Source organism: Dipteris shenzhenensis, chromosome 7, assembly GCF_047967505.1.
Source record: "Dipteris shenzhenensis isolate YYH24624 ecotype China chromosome 7, Dip_SZ_1.0, whole genome shotgun sequence".
Classification (NCBI taxonomy): Eukaryota; Viridiplantae; Streptophyta; class Polypodiopsida; order Gleicheniales; family Dipteridaceae; genus Dipteris; species Dipteris shenzhenensis.
The window spans coordinates 32635629-32653276 of NC_141602.1; the positions used below are offsets into that span (position 1 = coordinate 32635629).

At 47.5% G+C, this 17648-nt stretch overlaps 1 protein-coding gene and 1 pseudogene across 2 annotated transcripts in view; one reads left to right on the forward strand and one right to left on the reverse strand.

Annotated features, from left to right (window-relative positions):
• Window positions 1–17648, forward strand: part of LOC147900239 (Endoplasmic reticulum vesicle transporter protein) — a 126356-nt gene that overhangs the window by 68755 nt on the left and 39953 nt on the right. For both annotated transcript variants that reach the window (XM_087376702.1, XM_087376701.1), the window contains exon 7: window positions 2396–2477. In XM_087376702.1, the coding sequence (XP_087232828.1) occupies window positions 2396–2477 (82 nt within the window). The remainder of the gene's footprint in view (window positions 1–2395; window positions 2478–17648) is intronic.
• LOC147900240 (uncharacterized) lies at window positions 14895–17227 on the reverse strand (annotated as a pseudogene).

Below are 17648 nucleotides of genomic sequence, written 5' to 3' on the forward strand. Positions count from 1 at the left end.
TATGGATTAGCAGTGAGTCACCGCCACGATGCTCCTAGATGAGAGGCACACACTCTGCATGTGGCACGGAGAGTGACCAGAGCATGCACGATTGAGGTCCGGTCTATTTCAGCTCTCATCGGAGGAGACCGCTAGAGATGAGGCGTCACCCTTGACGTAGCCCATCAGATACAGAGGTCGAGGAGACCACACCCTCCATTGCCTTGAGAGACAGCTTGACTGACACAGATACGAGAGCTCCTCACATCCCATTAGAGAGCCATCAGGGTACCTGGATATATGGAGCCCGTGCGTGTACGAGGAGCACTTGATACTATTTTGCTATTTCACTACTGTGCCATTTTGCTCACTAGCTTATCACTTTCAGCAAGTGCTTTATTGCGCCCTTTGCGTCAGCCCATAGTGGCTTGTATGAGTTACTTTTGGTTTTGTACTTTGTCTCATAAGCCCGCGATGCCTCCATAAGACGTCAATACACATCTCTCTCTCTCTCTCTCTCCCCCTCTCTCCCCCCCAAGCCCCTCCAGTCCCTCCCCTCCCCTTCGAGACCTCTCCTAGCCTGTCGTGATTCCTGCCTCAGGCCTCCTTAGCATTGGGGGGCTGTTGGAGCAGCGCCCCCCCTCCCCCTCCCCCCCAACCCAACCCGCCCCCAGCATACACAGTAGTGGGGCTGCTTTCAGCTCCCGCCTACCATTGCGGGGCTGTTCCCAGCCCCCTGCCTACTCTTTTGGCCTTTCCCGTGGACCTGGACTTGTTCCAGCCCCCGTTGGGGCCTGCATTGCTTAGGCGCCTAGCTCCTATCTGCTTCAACGGGCTGTTCCAAAGCCGCCCGACCCGTGTGCCATCAGTCCTAGCCTAGGTACCCTTGGCTTTCTTAGTTGCTGGCTCCAATGCATTGCTGAAAAGGAAGTAGGGAGTCCTTGCTGTACCCTGTGAGATGGCAAGAGATGTAATTGAGTCTCATCTATGATCTTGGTGCCATGGCAGCTCTTTGGTGGGATTCGAAGATATTGTGTATCTGTCTCTATCAGGTCATCTCTCACTTCGGTGGGGGGGCTTGGTCTCCGTGACTCTGTATTTGGTCAGCCGTATCGAGACTCCAGAGTGATACCTCAACTCTGACAGTCCCCTCTAAGTAGAGGTGAGATTTTCACAGTCTCATAGACCCATCGGTCTTCCGAAGACTTTAATAAACTTTCTTTCTTTCTTTCTTTCTGGTTAACCTCTCCACGGTGCGCGTCTCTAGCTCCACGACTGTGCATCATCTCTCCCTGCTGATCCACTTTGCCCTCATATCAGCTAGCTCCTCCTCCACTCCACTATGTCTTGAGGCTGATTCAAATGCGTACAAATCTGTGACATGTCGTTGTCCTCAATCTATCTCTCTCTCCTATGGCACTGTCAGCTCCCACTGTTTGGTAGGGAGAGAGAGAGATTGATGTCCGTGGAAGTACAGCCTATGCTACTCCCAACATCCTTGCATACACATATTTGCATTTATTATATTTAGATCTCTCATTTTATGAAAATCATTTGTCAGATGTTTTTAGGGGTCTCTAAAATTTCCCAGATGATTCGTTTTTAGAAAACAACTCCTCAAGCAGTGTTTTAGGCAAAACCCTAGGAATGTTTCTTGTGATTGATTCCTGGGATCTGAGCTGCCATTTCAGATTTTGAACCATACATTTGGCTACTTGGATGACAGCTTTGCATTCAGTTGTCATTACTTGTGTGGAGAAGGTCTAGTCTTGGTCTGCACACAACTGCTCACATGGAGTTGTGTAGGTTTGGTGTAGTGGGATGGCATAGTACAGAACATCCGTGATGTCAATCACCTGTTTCTTCAATCATGTGCAGCTATGTTTTCTTGATATATTTTTTGTGAAAGGCATTTTCTGTCACAGCTTGGTCTTACTTCATTCCATAAAGTCCATATCTTGATTCATACTTTACCATTGTGTTTTTGATGTCAAGATTGTATGCGACTCTAAAATTGCATTTCTTAAAAAAAAAACTCAAAGAAACATTGAATTATTTAAATAGTGCCTATCCTCATGATGGATAGGCATGCGGCTGGTTGCTGCAGTGGCCCGTACATACCATGTGAGTTGTATATGTGTCCTTTGAGAATGGATATATTGTGGAAATGGGTAGGTCTCTCACATTCTGCTATTCATTGTTGTCAACTTTGCTGAGTGCTTTTCCTTTTCGCCAGCGTTTGGCAATGAGATGTGGAGGGAAATAGTTATAATAAAGATTAGATTGGTGAAATGTGCTGCACGCATACATTTGTCTTTATCTTACACATCAAGTGTTGTGGCAGAATTACAGGTATTTGTTCCACATAGCTCAATAACCTTTCTTGTAACTTGCATTTTGGGAATATTGTGTACAGTTACGATTGCATAAAGATGGATATATACTTGGCTCAGAATATCTGTCAGACTTGGTAGAACATGGGCACAATGAGGGGCATGGTAAGGACTTTTGTCTGCTTTGTGGGCAGGAGCACATAGTTCTGGATAGAATTGGATGAAAAGAAAGGAGGGTTTAATAAATGTTTGCTTAACACTCATATGGGCTGTGATGTCAGCAACAAATTAATTAAGTTAAAGGGTGCAATTGCATTGGTTCACAAGTTTGCTTAACACTCATATGGGCTGTGATGTCAGCAACAAATTAATTAAGTTAAAGGTTGCAATTGCATTGGTTCACAAGTGTCTCATCCTCTGCTTCTCGTATTTGTGTATAACCAATCTTCTAGATTGGGGATTTCATGGTTGGAAATTAGAATGCTGTGATATTTTATATGTGCAAGGGTAAAGGCAGGAGCAATTGGTTTGGATAGTCATGGGTTAATGGATTATAGTTAGAAGAGATTCAATGTTTATACTCAGCATGGTTTTGATTGGCCATAAGTCAAATGTTCCCTTTGTGAAAGCAAGAGCATGGTCTTCCTTTGTTTTGTATAAATGATATCAATTTGGCAATTTGGATATTAAGCTATATGGAGAGGCTGTTCTCTGTGAGCATTTCATAGAACAATATTGAGAAGCCTGTTACAGAGTATTAGCTGCTTTTAAACTTCCAAAACCATGATATTTGTACTTAATTGTACCAGAAAATGTTGGGATTATATACTGAGATTTTCGTCTTATAATATAGTGCCTCATGTCCAGCAATTGTAACATTCCAACCCAAAAAGTGCTAAAACAGTAAAAAACTCCTAAACGTGGCGGTGAGTCATTTGTAAGGTGTGTTATCTTGTGCGTGGTGTTTGTATGTAATTGATCTTCTAGGTTAGGAATTTCATGCATTTGTACTTAATTGTACCAGGAAGGGATTACTGAATTATAGTTTACAAGACAGGAAATATTTGTACTCCTTAGCATGGTTTTGATAGGCCACCTGTCGAATGGTCTCCTGAAAGCAGGAGTATGGTCTTCCGCTTATTTCATGTAAAAGATACAAAATTGACTATAGGATATTGAGCTGTATCGAGAGACAGTGCTCATTCATGTTGCTAGAGGAAAGGATTGCTTGCTACAACCAACTTCAACACAGCGGAATAGAGAAAGGTTTTGAGATCTCACAACAAAACTTCAATGGCAACTCACTCCATGTGCTTGTAGAGAGAACACTTCAGATACGGAGAGAATACACATGGATATTCAGCCAACTCATTAATAGAGGTCATGTCTCAGTACAAATTATGGCCAAAACTGTGACAACACCATCAGAAAACATATGCTGAGGTAAGCAACCAACAACAGGTTCTGTTTGCTGACCCTTCTGCTGTAGACGACTCCTAGAATACCACGTCTTGGTAAGACTTCAGTAGCTGTTCTAGGTGAGGTCTTTCGCTGTCCATCCTGTACAATACAATCAGGCTCTTCTACAGGATGTAGATCTGCCGCTTTGTGTGCTCCTGGATGACCCAAGAAACATGCAGACTGAACTTGTGTGAGAACCTCTTCTGCTGCACACAAGCACTCTCCTCTGCCGTCCAACAGGCTACTGGTCTGCACCAAGGAAGAGGCTGAAATGCACAAAGACTGAACTGAAGAATGGGACAGCATTGAGGCTCTTTTATAGGGCTGGAACTGTCCCTGATTGGCCAACCAAGTGAGCCAGTCAGCCGACCAGACCCCAGATCTGGCCGACCTGTCCAGGTGCACCCCCCTGCTCCAGACAGACTGGAGCAGACTGCTGACTGGCAGTGCCTCCTGCTGATCTATTCCAGGGCCTACAAAGAGGGGTTTGACAGCAAATAGCCGTTTGACAGCCCTTGCTGGCTGCCTCTATCCTGGTACTGACCATCCTGCCCTGCCCCTTATCAGGGCCAAGATCTGGCAGTGTTTGAGCCCCTAGTCAGGCACACTGTTGCACCTGCTATTCCTGCCCTTCTGCTGGCCCCTTCTGGCTGCACCTTGCACCAGATCGAGTGCCCTCAGCAAGGATCTTTTTTTTCCAGCCTTTGCTTCTGGCCAGGGTGGCCCATGTGGCTGCCCTATATTCAATACAAGAAGGAGATCCATGTGCTGTCCATGTGGCAACCAGTCGGCTTCCCACATGGCAGCCCTAAATCTCTCCCCCCTGTACTGTAAGTCATCTTCTCCTCATATAGGGGCTCACAAGTGGGAGGTGACCCTCATATTCCAACACTGTCTGGGAATTCCACGAGTATTTCATACAACAATCTTAATGTTTTAAAAGTCTTTTGAAGATTATTATCTTACTTTCCCTGCTAAAACCATGATATATGCATATTAATTGTACCAGAGATTCTTGGGATTATTTACTGAGATTTGTCCATTGTAGTACATTCTCATTTCTGGTGACTAATAATTTCTGTGCGTGTTACCCGCCCTGGTCTCCTAGTGGCGGCGCTGCATCTGACAAGGGCCAATGTTGGTGGGGGGGGGGGGGTAGAGAGAGAGAGAGAGAGAGAGAGAGAGAGAGAGAGAGATCCTCAGGAGGCCTCATGGGCCTATGAGACAAGGTACAACAAATGGAAAGAAATTATACAAGCCGCAAAGGGTGTGCTAGGACCCTTGCTGAGTGCTAAGCTAAGCTAAGCTATATAGCTCAAATCCATAGGTACAAAACAACTGGAGCTGATAAACTGAGAAGCTGAGAAAATGAGGCTCAGTAGCCAAAAATCGGTATTGTGGTGGCTCTCTGGTGGGCTGCAAAGATATCCCAGATCTGCGTCTGTTGGGTTGTCTCCTGCTGTGGTGGAGGCCGTGGTCTCCTCGATCTCTATATCTGAAGAGCTATATTAAGAGTGACGCCTCGTCTTGGGCGGTCTCCTCTGTGGGTGGAGGGCAGAGATAGGTCAACGTCGATTGTGTGCGCTTTGGTCATTGTCCGTGCCCTGCGTGGGCTATGTTCAACTTGCTCGGCAGCACCATGTCATCTCTCCCTGATGATCCATGCTGCTCACGTGTCTGCTAACTCCTCCTGTGCCCGTCTATGGCTCGGAGTAGACCCGAATGCATAGAAATCCGTGACATTTCCTTGTGATCTGTCTACCTCAGCGTCTTGTGGTGTTGTCAGTTGCCTGCTGCTGTCTAATCTGTCGTAGTAGTGTCTCTTTGTGTCGTTGCATCTCGATCAGGTAGAGTCCAATGCGGACCTGATCATGGAAGTGGATGAGGTGGGAGAAAGGCCATGCCCCTTCTGAAAGAGGCAGTGGTAGCGTTCCCAGATCTCATAGTAGGTTGGGCAGACACACAAGAAGTGCTCCTCTGTGTCGACCATCTCAGTTGTGCATAACCTGCAGATCCATTGGTCTAGAGGTATGCCTCGATCCACAGCTGATGCGATGAGACCAACATCTGTCCAATGGCAGTCCTCAATACATGTGAGACTCCTTTGGCCTCGAGGTATTGGGTGCAGCTCTCCATGCCTCGATCCACAGCTGATGCGATGAGACCAACATCTGTCCAATGGCAGTCCTCAATACATGTGAGACTCCTTTGGCCTCGAGGTATTGGGTTCTGATGATGAGTCCATCCTCCGATACTCTTAGGAAATGATGACGATAAAATTTGATCTTGGTTGGAACTCTTGGACCCCGCCCCCCCAAGCCCCCCTGCCCAGTCCAAGATGTATAGAGATGAAGGAGGTCTAACCGTATGATAGGGTTAATCTCATCTCGAGGGATCGACTCGGGTGGTGCGTCCATGTTGTATCGGAAGGGGCGCAGTGAGTCCTCCATCTGGATACTGTGTCTGGCATACCAGGTTTCAGCCTTGTTCTTTGCTAGTCGTATGGAAGACTCTAGTGTTGGCCTCGGTAGTCTCTAATGGGGTAAGGCCCATACTCTGTGGAGGAAAGTCATAGTTTTAAAGATGGCATCAATTTGGAGAGGTGTCATTGCGTAATCTGCCTATACTATTTGATGTGGGACTGCTGAGGGCTTACTCTGGATCATCTTAATGGCAGTTGGCCTCACCCGGGTGTCAAACAGCCATGCCCTTTGTTGGCGGGTCTTGAAAGTGTGCGTGAAACATTGGTCTTTCTAGTTTGGCCAAGGCTCCCTATCCACGTGTGAGTCATGCTCTGGCCGCATCTACCATCCTATAAACTGGCCTTGTGAAGACTGTTCCCAGGTATGTGCAGGACTGCACTCTCTCTACTGGCTCACCCTGGTAAGTGAAGCTGTGTCAGTGTAGTACTGCACGTGAGGTGTTGAAGATCATGACCTTGGTCTTCCCAATGTTGACTATCAAGTCTCTCTCCGTGCAAAACACCTCTAGTGCCTCCAGATGCCTCTTTAGCCCCTCAGCTGAAGATGATATGATGACTATGTCATCCTCATATAGGAATATCTATATGAAGTCGGCTGGCAGTGATCCTTTCAAGTCGGCCAGCAGTGATTCTTCGCCTCCCAAGCAATCAATAAAGATGTGATCTCATCGATGTAGAGCTCGAAGAGGGTCGGTGAAAGAAGGCATCTTTGCTTCACTTCCATGGTGCGCTCAACCTAGTCTGATAGACCCCCCGATGCCCGAACTCTCCCTCATACGGACTTGTATAAGCTCATCACCCCCAAATCAAAACCTCTGAAACCTGCACATGTCGCACCCCACCAAAGGAGCCAAAATAAAATCCCGTGTAAGCATGGCCTTGTGAATTAAAAAAGTGAAATGGATGGCCTTATGCGTGATGTGTGTGCGCAAGCCGGGCGTGAGCGTGTCCACTGCACTGACACCTTCCCCGCCCACTAACCGTACCGATGATCTTCGTGCCCGCACTTGCGAAGCATTGGAAGACAGCGTTAGAAAGAGGCTGGTGTCTTGTACTGACACTTGCACAAGAACCCCTTACTCTGAGGTTGAATCCTGTCCTCGTCCGGACCCAAGTCCTGCAATTACTCATAAATACAAATCCACAACCATATCCAAAAGTGCCAAATCCAACTCCTCCGACAATTCCAATACAACAACTTCAAGCCGAGGAAGAGGATTCACAATTCGAGTACTCAGTGTACTATGTGGAAGGAGTAGAAGGTTTAATCCAAGTCAATGCGAATCAAGCTCGGGCCAACACATATCCAGTGCCAATCAAGTGCTATGGTTTGTGAAGAGAATCACCGGATCGTAGAATTCCCTCATGATGGTCACCCTGCTACTTTCCAACCACTCTTCGGAGATTGTGGTATTGGCCATGCTTGTATGGATTGTCTCATGAAAAATAAGGTCCCACAACAAAATGAGGCTAAGCCTGATATCCCAATCGGCATTATTGGGGTGGAGCATCAAAGTGTAGGGCTCGCAACCGTATTATCACAACCTATGAATGTAATTACATGCCAACAAAAAGAGGAAACCAAGGAACCTACGATTCCAATTCAATCAAGAAGACCTCTCCAAAAGAAAGAACAATATACCTCCGTCAAGCAATGAGTAGCCAAGCACATCAACATTAGCTCCAGATCCTAACATAAAAGAAGTTTCATACCTTAATGCAGAAGTGGAGAAGGCTTGATTTAAGGCACTTCAACAATGGGTGCAAAATAACAAGCTCAATTCGAGGCTGAGAAGCAAGCACAAGATCCAATCCCTAACTTAGCTCCACCAACTATTGACACTGTACTCGAGCCTTTGTTCCAGCAACAAGATCGACAACATAATGTACCACCATGCCAACTTGAAGGTGCGACACTCTCTAGCTCTAAGTTGCTGTGTGTCCATTCCCAGTGGAATCCTCTTACAAAATTGTCCCAATCTATGGGAGAGTTTCAAAGGATGGATTGAATTAGCAAATCCCCCTCCACCTATGGAAGACATAAAAGATATCCCTGTGCGGATGGGTTATCCACAAAATCTTGGATTATGGCTCTACCCAGTTCTGTGTGGTCCCAACCTCTCCACACGATTCCTTTATTACCATGCATGCACCTTCGTATACCAATTTCAAATTGCTCCCTGTATCGATAAAATGTTGTTTTTGGAATACCATGCATTTCATACCATGCTCTACAACAAACTTGAATACCATTCAATGAAAAGACATATTTGAACTGCCCATTGTCATCTTTTCGACAAGCAACCCCAAGAGTGTCATATACATAATTGGTGCGAGCCTCCAAACTTTGGCCCCAATGCTCTATGCGTAATTTGGATATCATTTGACGATCGGCAAATTGACAACAATTTTGTTTACAACAATCAATCATAGATACTTTTTTGACTGCATCCCTCGTGAGTCTAGATGATGCTAATGGCATGCCATGTTTTTTAGCTTTCCTCTTTATCATGTAGTAATGCCTCTTTTTTGTGGATTTTTCATTTGGGTCCTCATCTTCCATGTGCTTTTGCCTAGAACCACTTGGAAAAGCTGGATACAGACGGAAGCTCTGATACCAATGTAACATGCAACGGTAATCTTATCATGTAATTCACAGCAAGACCTTTAAACCTTTAGCAAGGAATTAGCGTTGTACACCATAGAGACAGAAAGGAGATGAGGTAGAGAGAGAGTAGAGTCGACAACCGATTGGGTCCCTGTACCCATTGAGGGCCCCCTCCCCCAATCAGGGGAGAATTTGCTTTATACTTGGAGAACTGAGAAATACAAAGAACACTCTTCGAGAGAGCACGGAAAACGCGCTTCTGAAGAGCTCACTGTGCACATGTAGAGCAGAGCCAAAGACCTGAGAGGCATCGACGACCACTACCGAGACCTTGATGCTGTCCACACTGACGATGTAGGACGCTTCTGCAAGGCAAGGGAGAGGCTTGTGCTGTCCACCGGAATGCAGGGCTATTGTGTGAGTGAGAGAGTGAAAGCTAGGAGTGATAGATCCTATAAGAGAGCTGAGAGATGACTGAAATAAAGAGCTGAGAATGAGCTGTGTAAAACTGTAAAAGATAACTGAAAAGAGCTGCTGAAATAGATCCCAAACCTTACTCCGTTCGCTGCCCTGACTCCCCGTTTGATGCGCTGCGTGAACACCTTCCCAGAGGGCTGAACTGATGCCAAAGACTGAGGCTGGTCAAAGGGCCACTGGGGGTGAGTGTCAGGCTATTTAGAGGGGGCTGAGGAGGAGCTGTAGGAGGCTGAAGTGCTGGGAGAACTGAATTAGGAAAGAGGGCATGGAGGCCCCCTATTTATAGGGCTTTTGGGGCTGGTTGGCTGGCCCCATATTTATAGGGCTGAACTGCTGCCAAAGGCTGAGGCTGGTGAGAGGGCCACTGGGGGTGAGTGTCAGGCTGTTCAGAGGGGGCTGAGGAGGAGCTGTAGGAGGCTGAAGTGCTGGGAGAACTAAATGAGGAAAGAGGGCCTGGTGGCCCCCTATTTACAGGGCTTTTGGGCTGGTTGGCTGGTCCCTTGGCCCCATAAAGGCAGCCTTAGGCCCCATAAATAGCAGCCTAGGGAGGGGTGCAGGGTAAACCTATCCCTAAACCTAAGATGGAAACACTACCCTACGGTTCTCTAGTGGGTACTAGTGAACAAGGACTGATCTTCCGACATGACCTAAGGCTGATAGACTGACTTACATAGCTTGTGCCTGACTGTCCCTGGACAAGGGCTCACAAAGGGGTCACATCATACGACAAAATCTCCTATGAGGGAACTACTACGCACTTGTCGATGTAGCCAGTGTGTCACTTTGCATCCAAGTGCAGGGGCACATGTGACATCTCGTGATCATATGGCAGCATGGGATCGTGTCGAAAGCCTTCTGGAAGTCTACAAAGCAAGCATAGACTTTCTGGCACCTTGATCTCGCCTCCTCAATCATGGCCCTTAGATTGAAGATGTGGTCAAGGGTGGAGTGGTCATTGGAAACTTGCCTATCCTAGAGCCCGCTGCCCGTGTGCCTCTGTGTGACTGCTAATCTCCCTCTCTAGTACTGATCCATAGATCTTGGTAAAAGTGTGGCTAATCATTAGAGTGCAGTAATTCCTAGTGTCCATGCAATCTACTGCTTTATGTATGGGCACAATGGTGGTAGTGCTCTAGGTAGATGGAAAGCCATGGCATACAGCGTGGTGAACATCTCCGCTAGGATTGGAGCCAAGATTTCTTGCCCATGTGCGAAATTCTCAGTCCGTAGTCCCTCATGATCCTGAGCTCTCTAGTTATGAAGCCAGCGGAGTGCGTGTTGTACATTTTGGTGAACAAGCGACATGTGTTGGGCCTGGGCATAGAAGACATGTCAGACAACTGTCCCCATCAAGTGGTAGGGTCTTCTTCTTTGAATGATTGGATCACTTGCTCCATCCTGTGTGTGAGGAACGCCCGCCTCTTACAACGTGTCAAATGTGGTGAAATCAACTTTGCCTCATGTGTCGTAAGGTGACCTAATACTCGCTCACATGCAAGGTGAGATCTCATTTCTCTGCACTCGTCATCATACCAAGGATTATGAGGCATCGTCCCGCCGACTAGGGTATGTGCTGCAGATCGGGTCTTGGTGAAGGATCTAGCTACCACATCCTATACCATTGAGACAAGGATGTCTGAAGCACGGGCAAGGTCTGCGTCATCTCCAAGTAGGTCTGGGAGCTGACGGACTAAGTTACCCACAAAGACTGGGTCAAGAGCACGTCCAAAATGAACCTGGACCCGTGTGGGTGTGGGGGCGGGGGCTTTCCCTGTGGTGGGCATGGTAGCTGAGATGCTAAAAGCCAAGAATGAGTGATCAATGCCGAGTGGGGTGGCCGGGGGGGGGGGGGGGGGGCACAATGAAATTGTGTACCCGTGGTACAAAGGCCAAGGGACCCATCAAGTAATCCACTGTACTGGTCCCTCCACCATGCGGAAAGGAAGTGAGCTCGCCAGATGACGGCCATATTTGGAGGGCTGTTATATATAATCAAGGCGTGGACAGCTCCCAGCTCAAGTAGATGTCACCAATATCTTGCAACGTGTGGTGCATTTGCTGAGTGTCTCCCCATCCCAACCTTAGCTGGGTCTAATTCCGGTACTATTGGAGAGTCCTCCTCAAAATCTAGTAGGCCCACCTATCTACCTCCCGTGCATGCATTGAAGTCACGACGAAGTAGGACATCTCCTTGCCTAGAGAACTCCGTGATGTCATCATATATATATTGTCTCATATGAGCTGTGTCCCTCTGTGGTGACCTCGTGCGTACATGGGATGATGTATATGGGGGGAAGTAGCATACTAGTGTTTACAGATGTCGTGCATTCTTCTCTCTCCGTACTACAGATCTGAGTTGTAAAGAGAACAGCTACACCACCAGAGTCTCGTATGCCACTCTCTCTCCTCGTCTCTCTCCTATGGGATGACTCCCATGTATATCCCGTCACTATGGGCAGTCCTCTCTCTTGGCTCTCATGTGTCTCGGTGTAGAAGGTCATGTCTCTATTAGTGTAGGTTTCCGAGGAACCCCACAGGTCGGACCAAAGCGTACCATTACAATTCCACACTGCCATTTTCAGCCCATTTTGTGCACGCATCCCATTGGCCCGACACCATCATAATTCCCCATCTTCTTTCTCTCTCCTGTCTACTCTTTTCCACATATATATATATATATATATATATATATATATATATATATAGAGAGAGAGAGAGAGAGAGAGAGAGAGAGAGAGAGAGGTGTATTAATGTCTTTAGGAGACCTTGCGGGTCCATGAGACAAGGTACAAAATATATGTAACCCATACAAGCCACTATGGGCTGAAGCAAAGGGCTCACTAAGGCCCTTGTTGAGTGCTAAGTGCTAAAAAAGCAAAAAGCTAGTACAAAATAGTAGGAAAAGAGCTATCAAGTACTGCTTAGAACTAGAGCTCCAAGTACATGTGCAGGCTCTATATAACATGGCTCCCTCATGACCCTCTGATGTGATGCAAAGAGCTCACGTATTTGTGTTTGCCAAGCTATCTCCCGTGATGGCGGGGGCCCCGCTCTCTTGGATCTCTGTATCCAATGGGCTACATCGAGAGTAATGCCTCATCTCTGGTGGTCCCCTCTGAGGGCTGCGGACCTCAATCGTGCGTGCTCTGGTCACCCCATGTGCCGTGTGTGGTCTCTGTGTCTCTCGTCCAGCCACATCCTAGTGACGAGTCTCACTGTTGATCCATAGTGCTCTCGTCTCCTCAAGCTCCTCCCCCTTGATCTCATTTGATGTTGGCTCGGATGGGTACAAATTAGTGACGTGTGTCTGTGCTCGGTCTAGCTTGGTGTCCCGAGGCATCAACTGTAGTTGATCTTTGGCCTACCGCACAAGGGAATCTTTGTGTCTCCGCATCTCAATGAGGTAGATGCAAACTTGGTCGGGGAAATGTATTAGCCGTGTGAGTGGTCCGAAGTCAAGCCCCTCTTGAAAGAGACCGTGGTATCGCCCTCGGATCGACAGACACCTAAAAAATGCTCCTCTGTCTTGTTCCCCCCCGTCGTGCATATTCTACAAACCGGCTGCTCTCTAGGTATGCCGGCCGCTCTCCCTGCCTCAATCCGCAACTGGTAGGACGAGACGTATCTGTCCGATCCACAAGGTGTGAGAGACCCTCCTAGCCTCGAGGTATTGGGGCTTGATGATGAGACCATGCTCCAATATCCTCAGAAAGTGGTCATGATAGAACTGGGTCTTGGTGGGGAACTCCTGATCCCCCCCCAAAGCTTGAGATGTGTGGAGCTGGAGAAAGTCTAACTGTATGATATGGTTAATCTCATAATGTGGAATGAGCTTTGATGGCGCATCCATGCTGTACTAAAAGAGGGGGAGCCTATCCATCTAGATACTGTGGCTATCAAACCATGTGGACACCCGCGCATACCATGTTGTATCAAATCCTCTCTGTCAGTCGTCTGGATGACTCCAGTGCTAGTCTTGGTAATCGCCACTGAGGTAGGGCCCAAACTCTGTGGACAAATGTCACGGTCTGGAGGGCATCCACTTGGAGAGGTGTTATGGCGAACTTTGCCTGTATGATCTGATGGGGAATTGAAGGCTTACTCCGAAGCATCCTAGATCCCATGATCACTTTAGCCTCTCAAATCCCTTCTAGTGAGCAGCTGAAAGGTCGCTTCCCCAAAAAGGTGCTGCATACATGGCAGTCGGTCTCACGAGAGTGTCAAAAAGCTAGCCCTTCGTTGGTGGATCCTAGAAATGCGCCTGGAAACACTATCTCTCTAATTGGGCTAGGGCCCCCTTCTTGCGTGTGAGTCGTGCTCTGGCAGCATGGGTCATCATGAAGACTGGTCCCATTAATACTGCCCCTAGGTACGTGTAGGACTGCACTATCTCCACTGGCTCTCCTTAGTAAGTGAAACATGTCGATGTTGATGTCACTGAAGCACTGCTTGGGATGTGTTGAAGATCATAACCTTGGTTTTCGCAATGTTGACTGTCAGGTCCCCCCTCTCTATAGAACATCTCCAAGGCCTCCAAGTGTTTCTGCAATCCCTCGGTTGAGGACGAAATGAGGACTATGTGATCTGTATATAGTAGTATCTGTACCATCAAATCAGCCCATAGGGAGCCCTCTCCTCCTAGGCGATCAACAGAAGATGTGATCTCATCAACGTATAGCCCGAAGAGAGTCGGTGAGAGGGGGCAGCCCTACTTCACCCCTATGGTGCTCTCAACCTAGTCTGATAGGCCCCTAGGAGCACGGACTCGCCCTTTGATGGCGGACTTGCCCTCTCTGATGGACTCATATAAACTCATCACTCCCCAGATCATGACCTCTGGGAGATGCATCTCTTGTAGTCCCCTGATCAAGCGAGAGCGAGGGACTGTGTCAAAAGCCTTCCGAAAGTCCACAAAGCAAGTGTAGACCATAGTTTCCACGCTTTCGGGAACGGGGGTGCGGAGCACTGCGGGAAACGGCGTTTCGGAGTTTCGGCCTCCGGGAGGAAATGGGGAAACGGAGTTTCGGTTTTAGGGTTTAATACATACATATATAATTAATAAAAACATTACAAAAGCTTGAAAAATAGTAAATACATCTTTGCTCAAGTTCAATATAAATCTATGATTTATCACATCAATCATTCAAATTTCAATGTCAAAGACTCAAATGATAGATCAAAATTCAGAAATGACAACTGTAGGCTCAAGGCTCAAGCCTCAAAAGAGTCAATACAAAACAAGATCCATCATCCATAATCCATATGTAATAGACTATAGTAAATACAAAACATGATCAAAAAATATCCATGTGGCTGGCAGCAGTTGCTCAATGCTGGAGCTTGGCATGACAAAATCCTAGACCTAAGTGCTCCAAAAATCACTCATCAAGATCATCCATGGAGGAGTCACATGTCTCCTCCAACTCATGAGAGTCAGCCTCAGATGAAGAAAGGGTAGGATCGTGGTCCTCTGCCTCTACTGAAGTGGAAGCGATGGATCCCCCCCTCTGCCTCTGAGAGCGGGTGGTGCAGTGGGTGTTGTGGCTCGGCACTGTCAGCTCCTCATAAAGCAAGGTGTACATATCACGCTCATTCCGTGGGATCTCTGGGATGAACCTCTCCCTCCTGATGTCGATCTTATCCACATTCACCTGCGAAGGCTCCGGATGTCGGGCATTCCTCTCAAGGAGCTGGAGGTTGCAATGACAAAACACCAACCGCTCTAGCTGAGCGGTACTCAGCCTATTCCTCTTCTTTGTATGGAAGAGGGCCCAAGTGCTCCAATTCCTCTCACATGGACCCGAACTGCAATCCTGTGAGAGCACTCGAATGGCGATGTGTTTTTGTTATTGAAATGCACATACAATTAGAAATTAGAAGTTAGAACTAAGTGGAAAGTTGAAACAAGAAAGATGCACATTGTACTATGTAGACTGTAGTCAAGGGTAGTGAATTACCAGCATGGGAGCACAATTTCCATACTTCTCCCACCATGAGACAGGCTGTAGCTGAGTCTCTCGACCAAAGCTTCCTGTCTGGTTGCGAAAGGCCAAGAGATCATCCTCTATACATTTCAGCATGTGCACATTACCACCTGTCAAGTTCCTGATGTATGTCATGAAGCCTTCGTCTAGCTCCTTGTTCTCGTATTGCTCCTCATCTCGCCACAAAGGATGCAATACATGTGCTACTGCATGAATCGGCCTGTGAAACCAATCCCATCGCCGATTCCACACAGCCTTGATTTCATCAACCCTTTAGAGATCAAACCATAAGATAAAAATGGACAAAAAACAAGAGTCAAGAGTCAAGACCAATGTAAAGACTCAAGAGTGAAATAAAGATAAGAAGTAAAGCAAGGGTGGTCAGGACTGAGAAGACTTACTTCTTTGCTCTCAAGTAGTCTTGCTTGTCGAGAGCCTCCCCAATCTTGTCCATGTACTCGTATAAAAGGCCTGTAGTACTGCCCTTCATGTCTGTAATGCGTAACACTGTGTAGATGGGGTTGAGAGTTTGGACCAACCCCTCAACCTCTACCCACCACTCCTCTCTCATGACATCACGCACAAAAGCTCTTGCCTTGGGGCTCTCTCTCTCATCCCACTCTAGCCATTCATTTGAGTAGACAGTGCGTACCAACTCTTTGCGGACTCGCAGGAGTCTCTCAAGCACAATGAACATGTATGCAAATCTGGTGGCTGCAGGCTGCAATAGCTCAAGAGTGCTGTAGGCCCGATACATGCTCAAGACTTTTGGCCTCTTCTTCACAAACCTCACCATGCTTCGTCCTGTGCGAAAGATGGCTTCAACCCATTGTATTTGACCTATGTCCTCAATCAATAAGTCGAGGCTATGTGATGCACAAGGGGTCCACACAATGGCTGGAAATTCATCCTCTAGCATAGAGCCCATAGACTTACAATTACTTCCATTATCTGTCACCACCTGCACAACATTCTCAGGCCCAATTTGCTCTATAGCCTCCCTTATATGTGTCCAAATAAATGCACCTGTAACTGTGAGACCTGGGAGGGAGGCATCAATGACTTTCAAAAACATAGTGCCTTTGCAGCATGACACCAAAACATTGTATACATTTCTCCTGCGTACATCTGACCACCCATCACACAATACAGTGCAGCCATACTTTTTCCATGTTTCCTTCAAGGGCTCTAGCTGCACTTATATGCATGATTTTTCCCGCTTTAGCTCCCGTGTGTGCAGAGCCTCAGATGTAGGGCCATCCCACTCGCATCCAATGTGGCTGATGGCCCTCATGGTCTTCCTCCATTGATTTGTCTTGGCCACATGAAAAGGAATGGCACACCGTATGAACATCCGAGTGAGCTCCCTAGTTGCCTCTGCAATTGCTTGCTTTTGAAATCCTGCTTGGATGCTAGCCCTTTGTACAGTATTTATTGGAGGGGTGTCTCGTGAATGTGATACATCACCTGGCAAAGGAGTCCTCCTTGCATGCACACCCGACATTGAGGTAGAGGAGAAATCTGATCTTGTGTCTCTGCCTCTGGCCCTCTTTGCTACTGCTGCTTGACTTGAACCAGCTTTCTCTTGACCACCCATTGCTGTAGATACTTCCTCTTCGGGAACGGCCAAACGCTTACGCCTCCACATTTCAAGGCTTTCCCGAACATCTAGAGGAACAGAGGGGCATGTCCCTACATCTTTGTTTGGAACCTGAGCAAGATGGTCCTTCACACGGGTGACACTCCCTGTTTTGACCAACCCACAATACTTACATCTCCATTTCCTGGAGCCACCAGATCCTGCATAACCCCCCACTTGCTCCACATGCTGCCAAAAAGGATCTGGAGTCCGAGCCATGTTACCTGTGCGGTTCGAGGTCGGGAGACTCGAAGAGATTCGAGAAGTGGAGGCTGTTTTTTTGGTCCTGCAGCCCCTTCTTGCTTGGTAGAGCTAAGAGGGGCCAGGGCAAAGGTGGAGGCCGGTGAGGTAGAGGGCTGAGGTGGAGGTAGATGGGTAGAGGAGGGCAAGGTAGAGCAGGCTGCAGCTCCAAACGGATGAAAACACAGGCGAAACACAACAGGCGAAACGCAGCGCGGCGGAAAAAAAAAAAGGTCGCTGCCGGTTTATAGAAACCCTGGAAAAAACAGAAAAACGGAAATGCCGTTTTCGGGGACGGAAACGTTTCCGAAACGTTTCGGCGTTTCACCCAGGCCGAAACGGCGTTTCTGGAAACTATGGTGTAGACCTTTTGGCACCTCGACTTCGACGACTCGATGATGGCTCTGAGGGTAAAAATGTGGTCTAGTCTAGAGTGCTGTCTTTG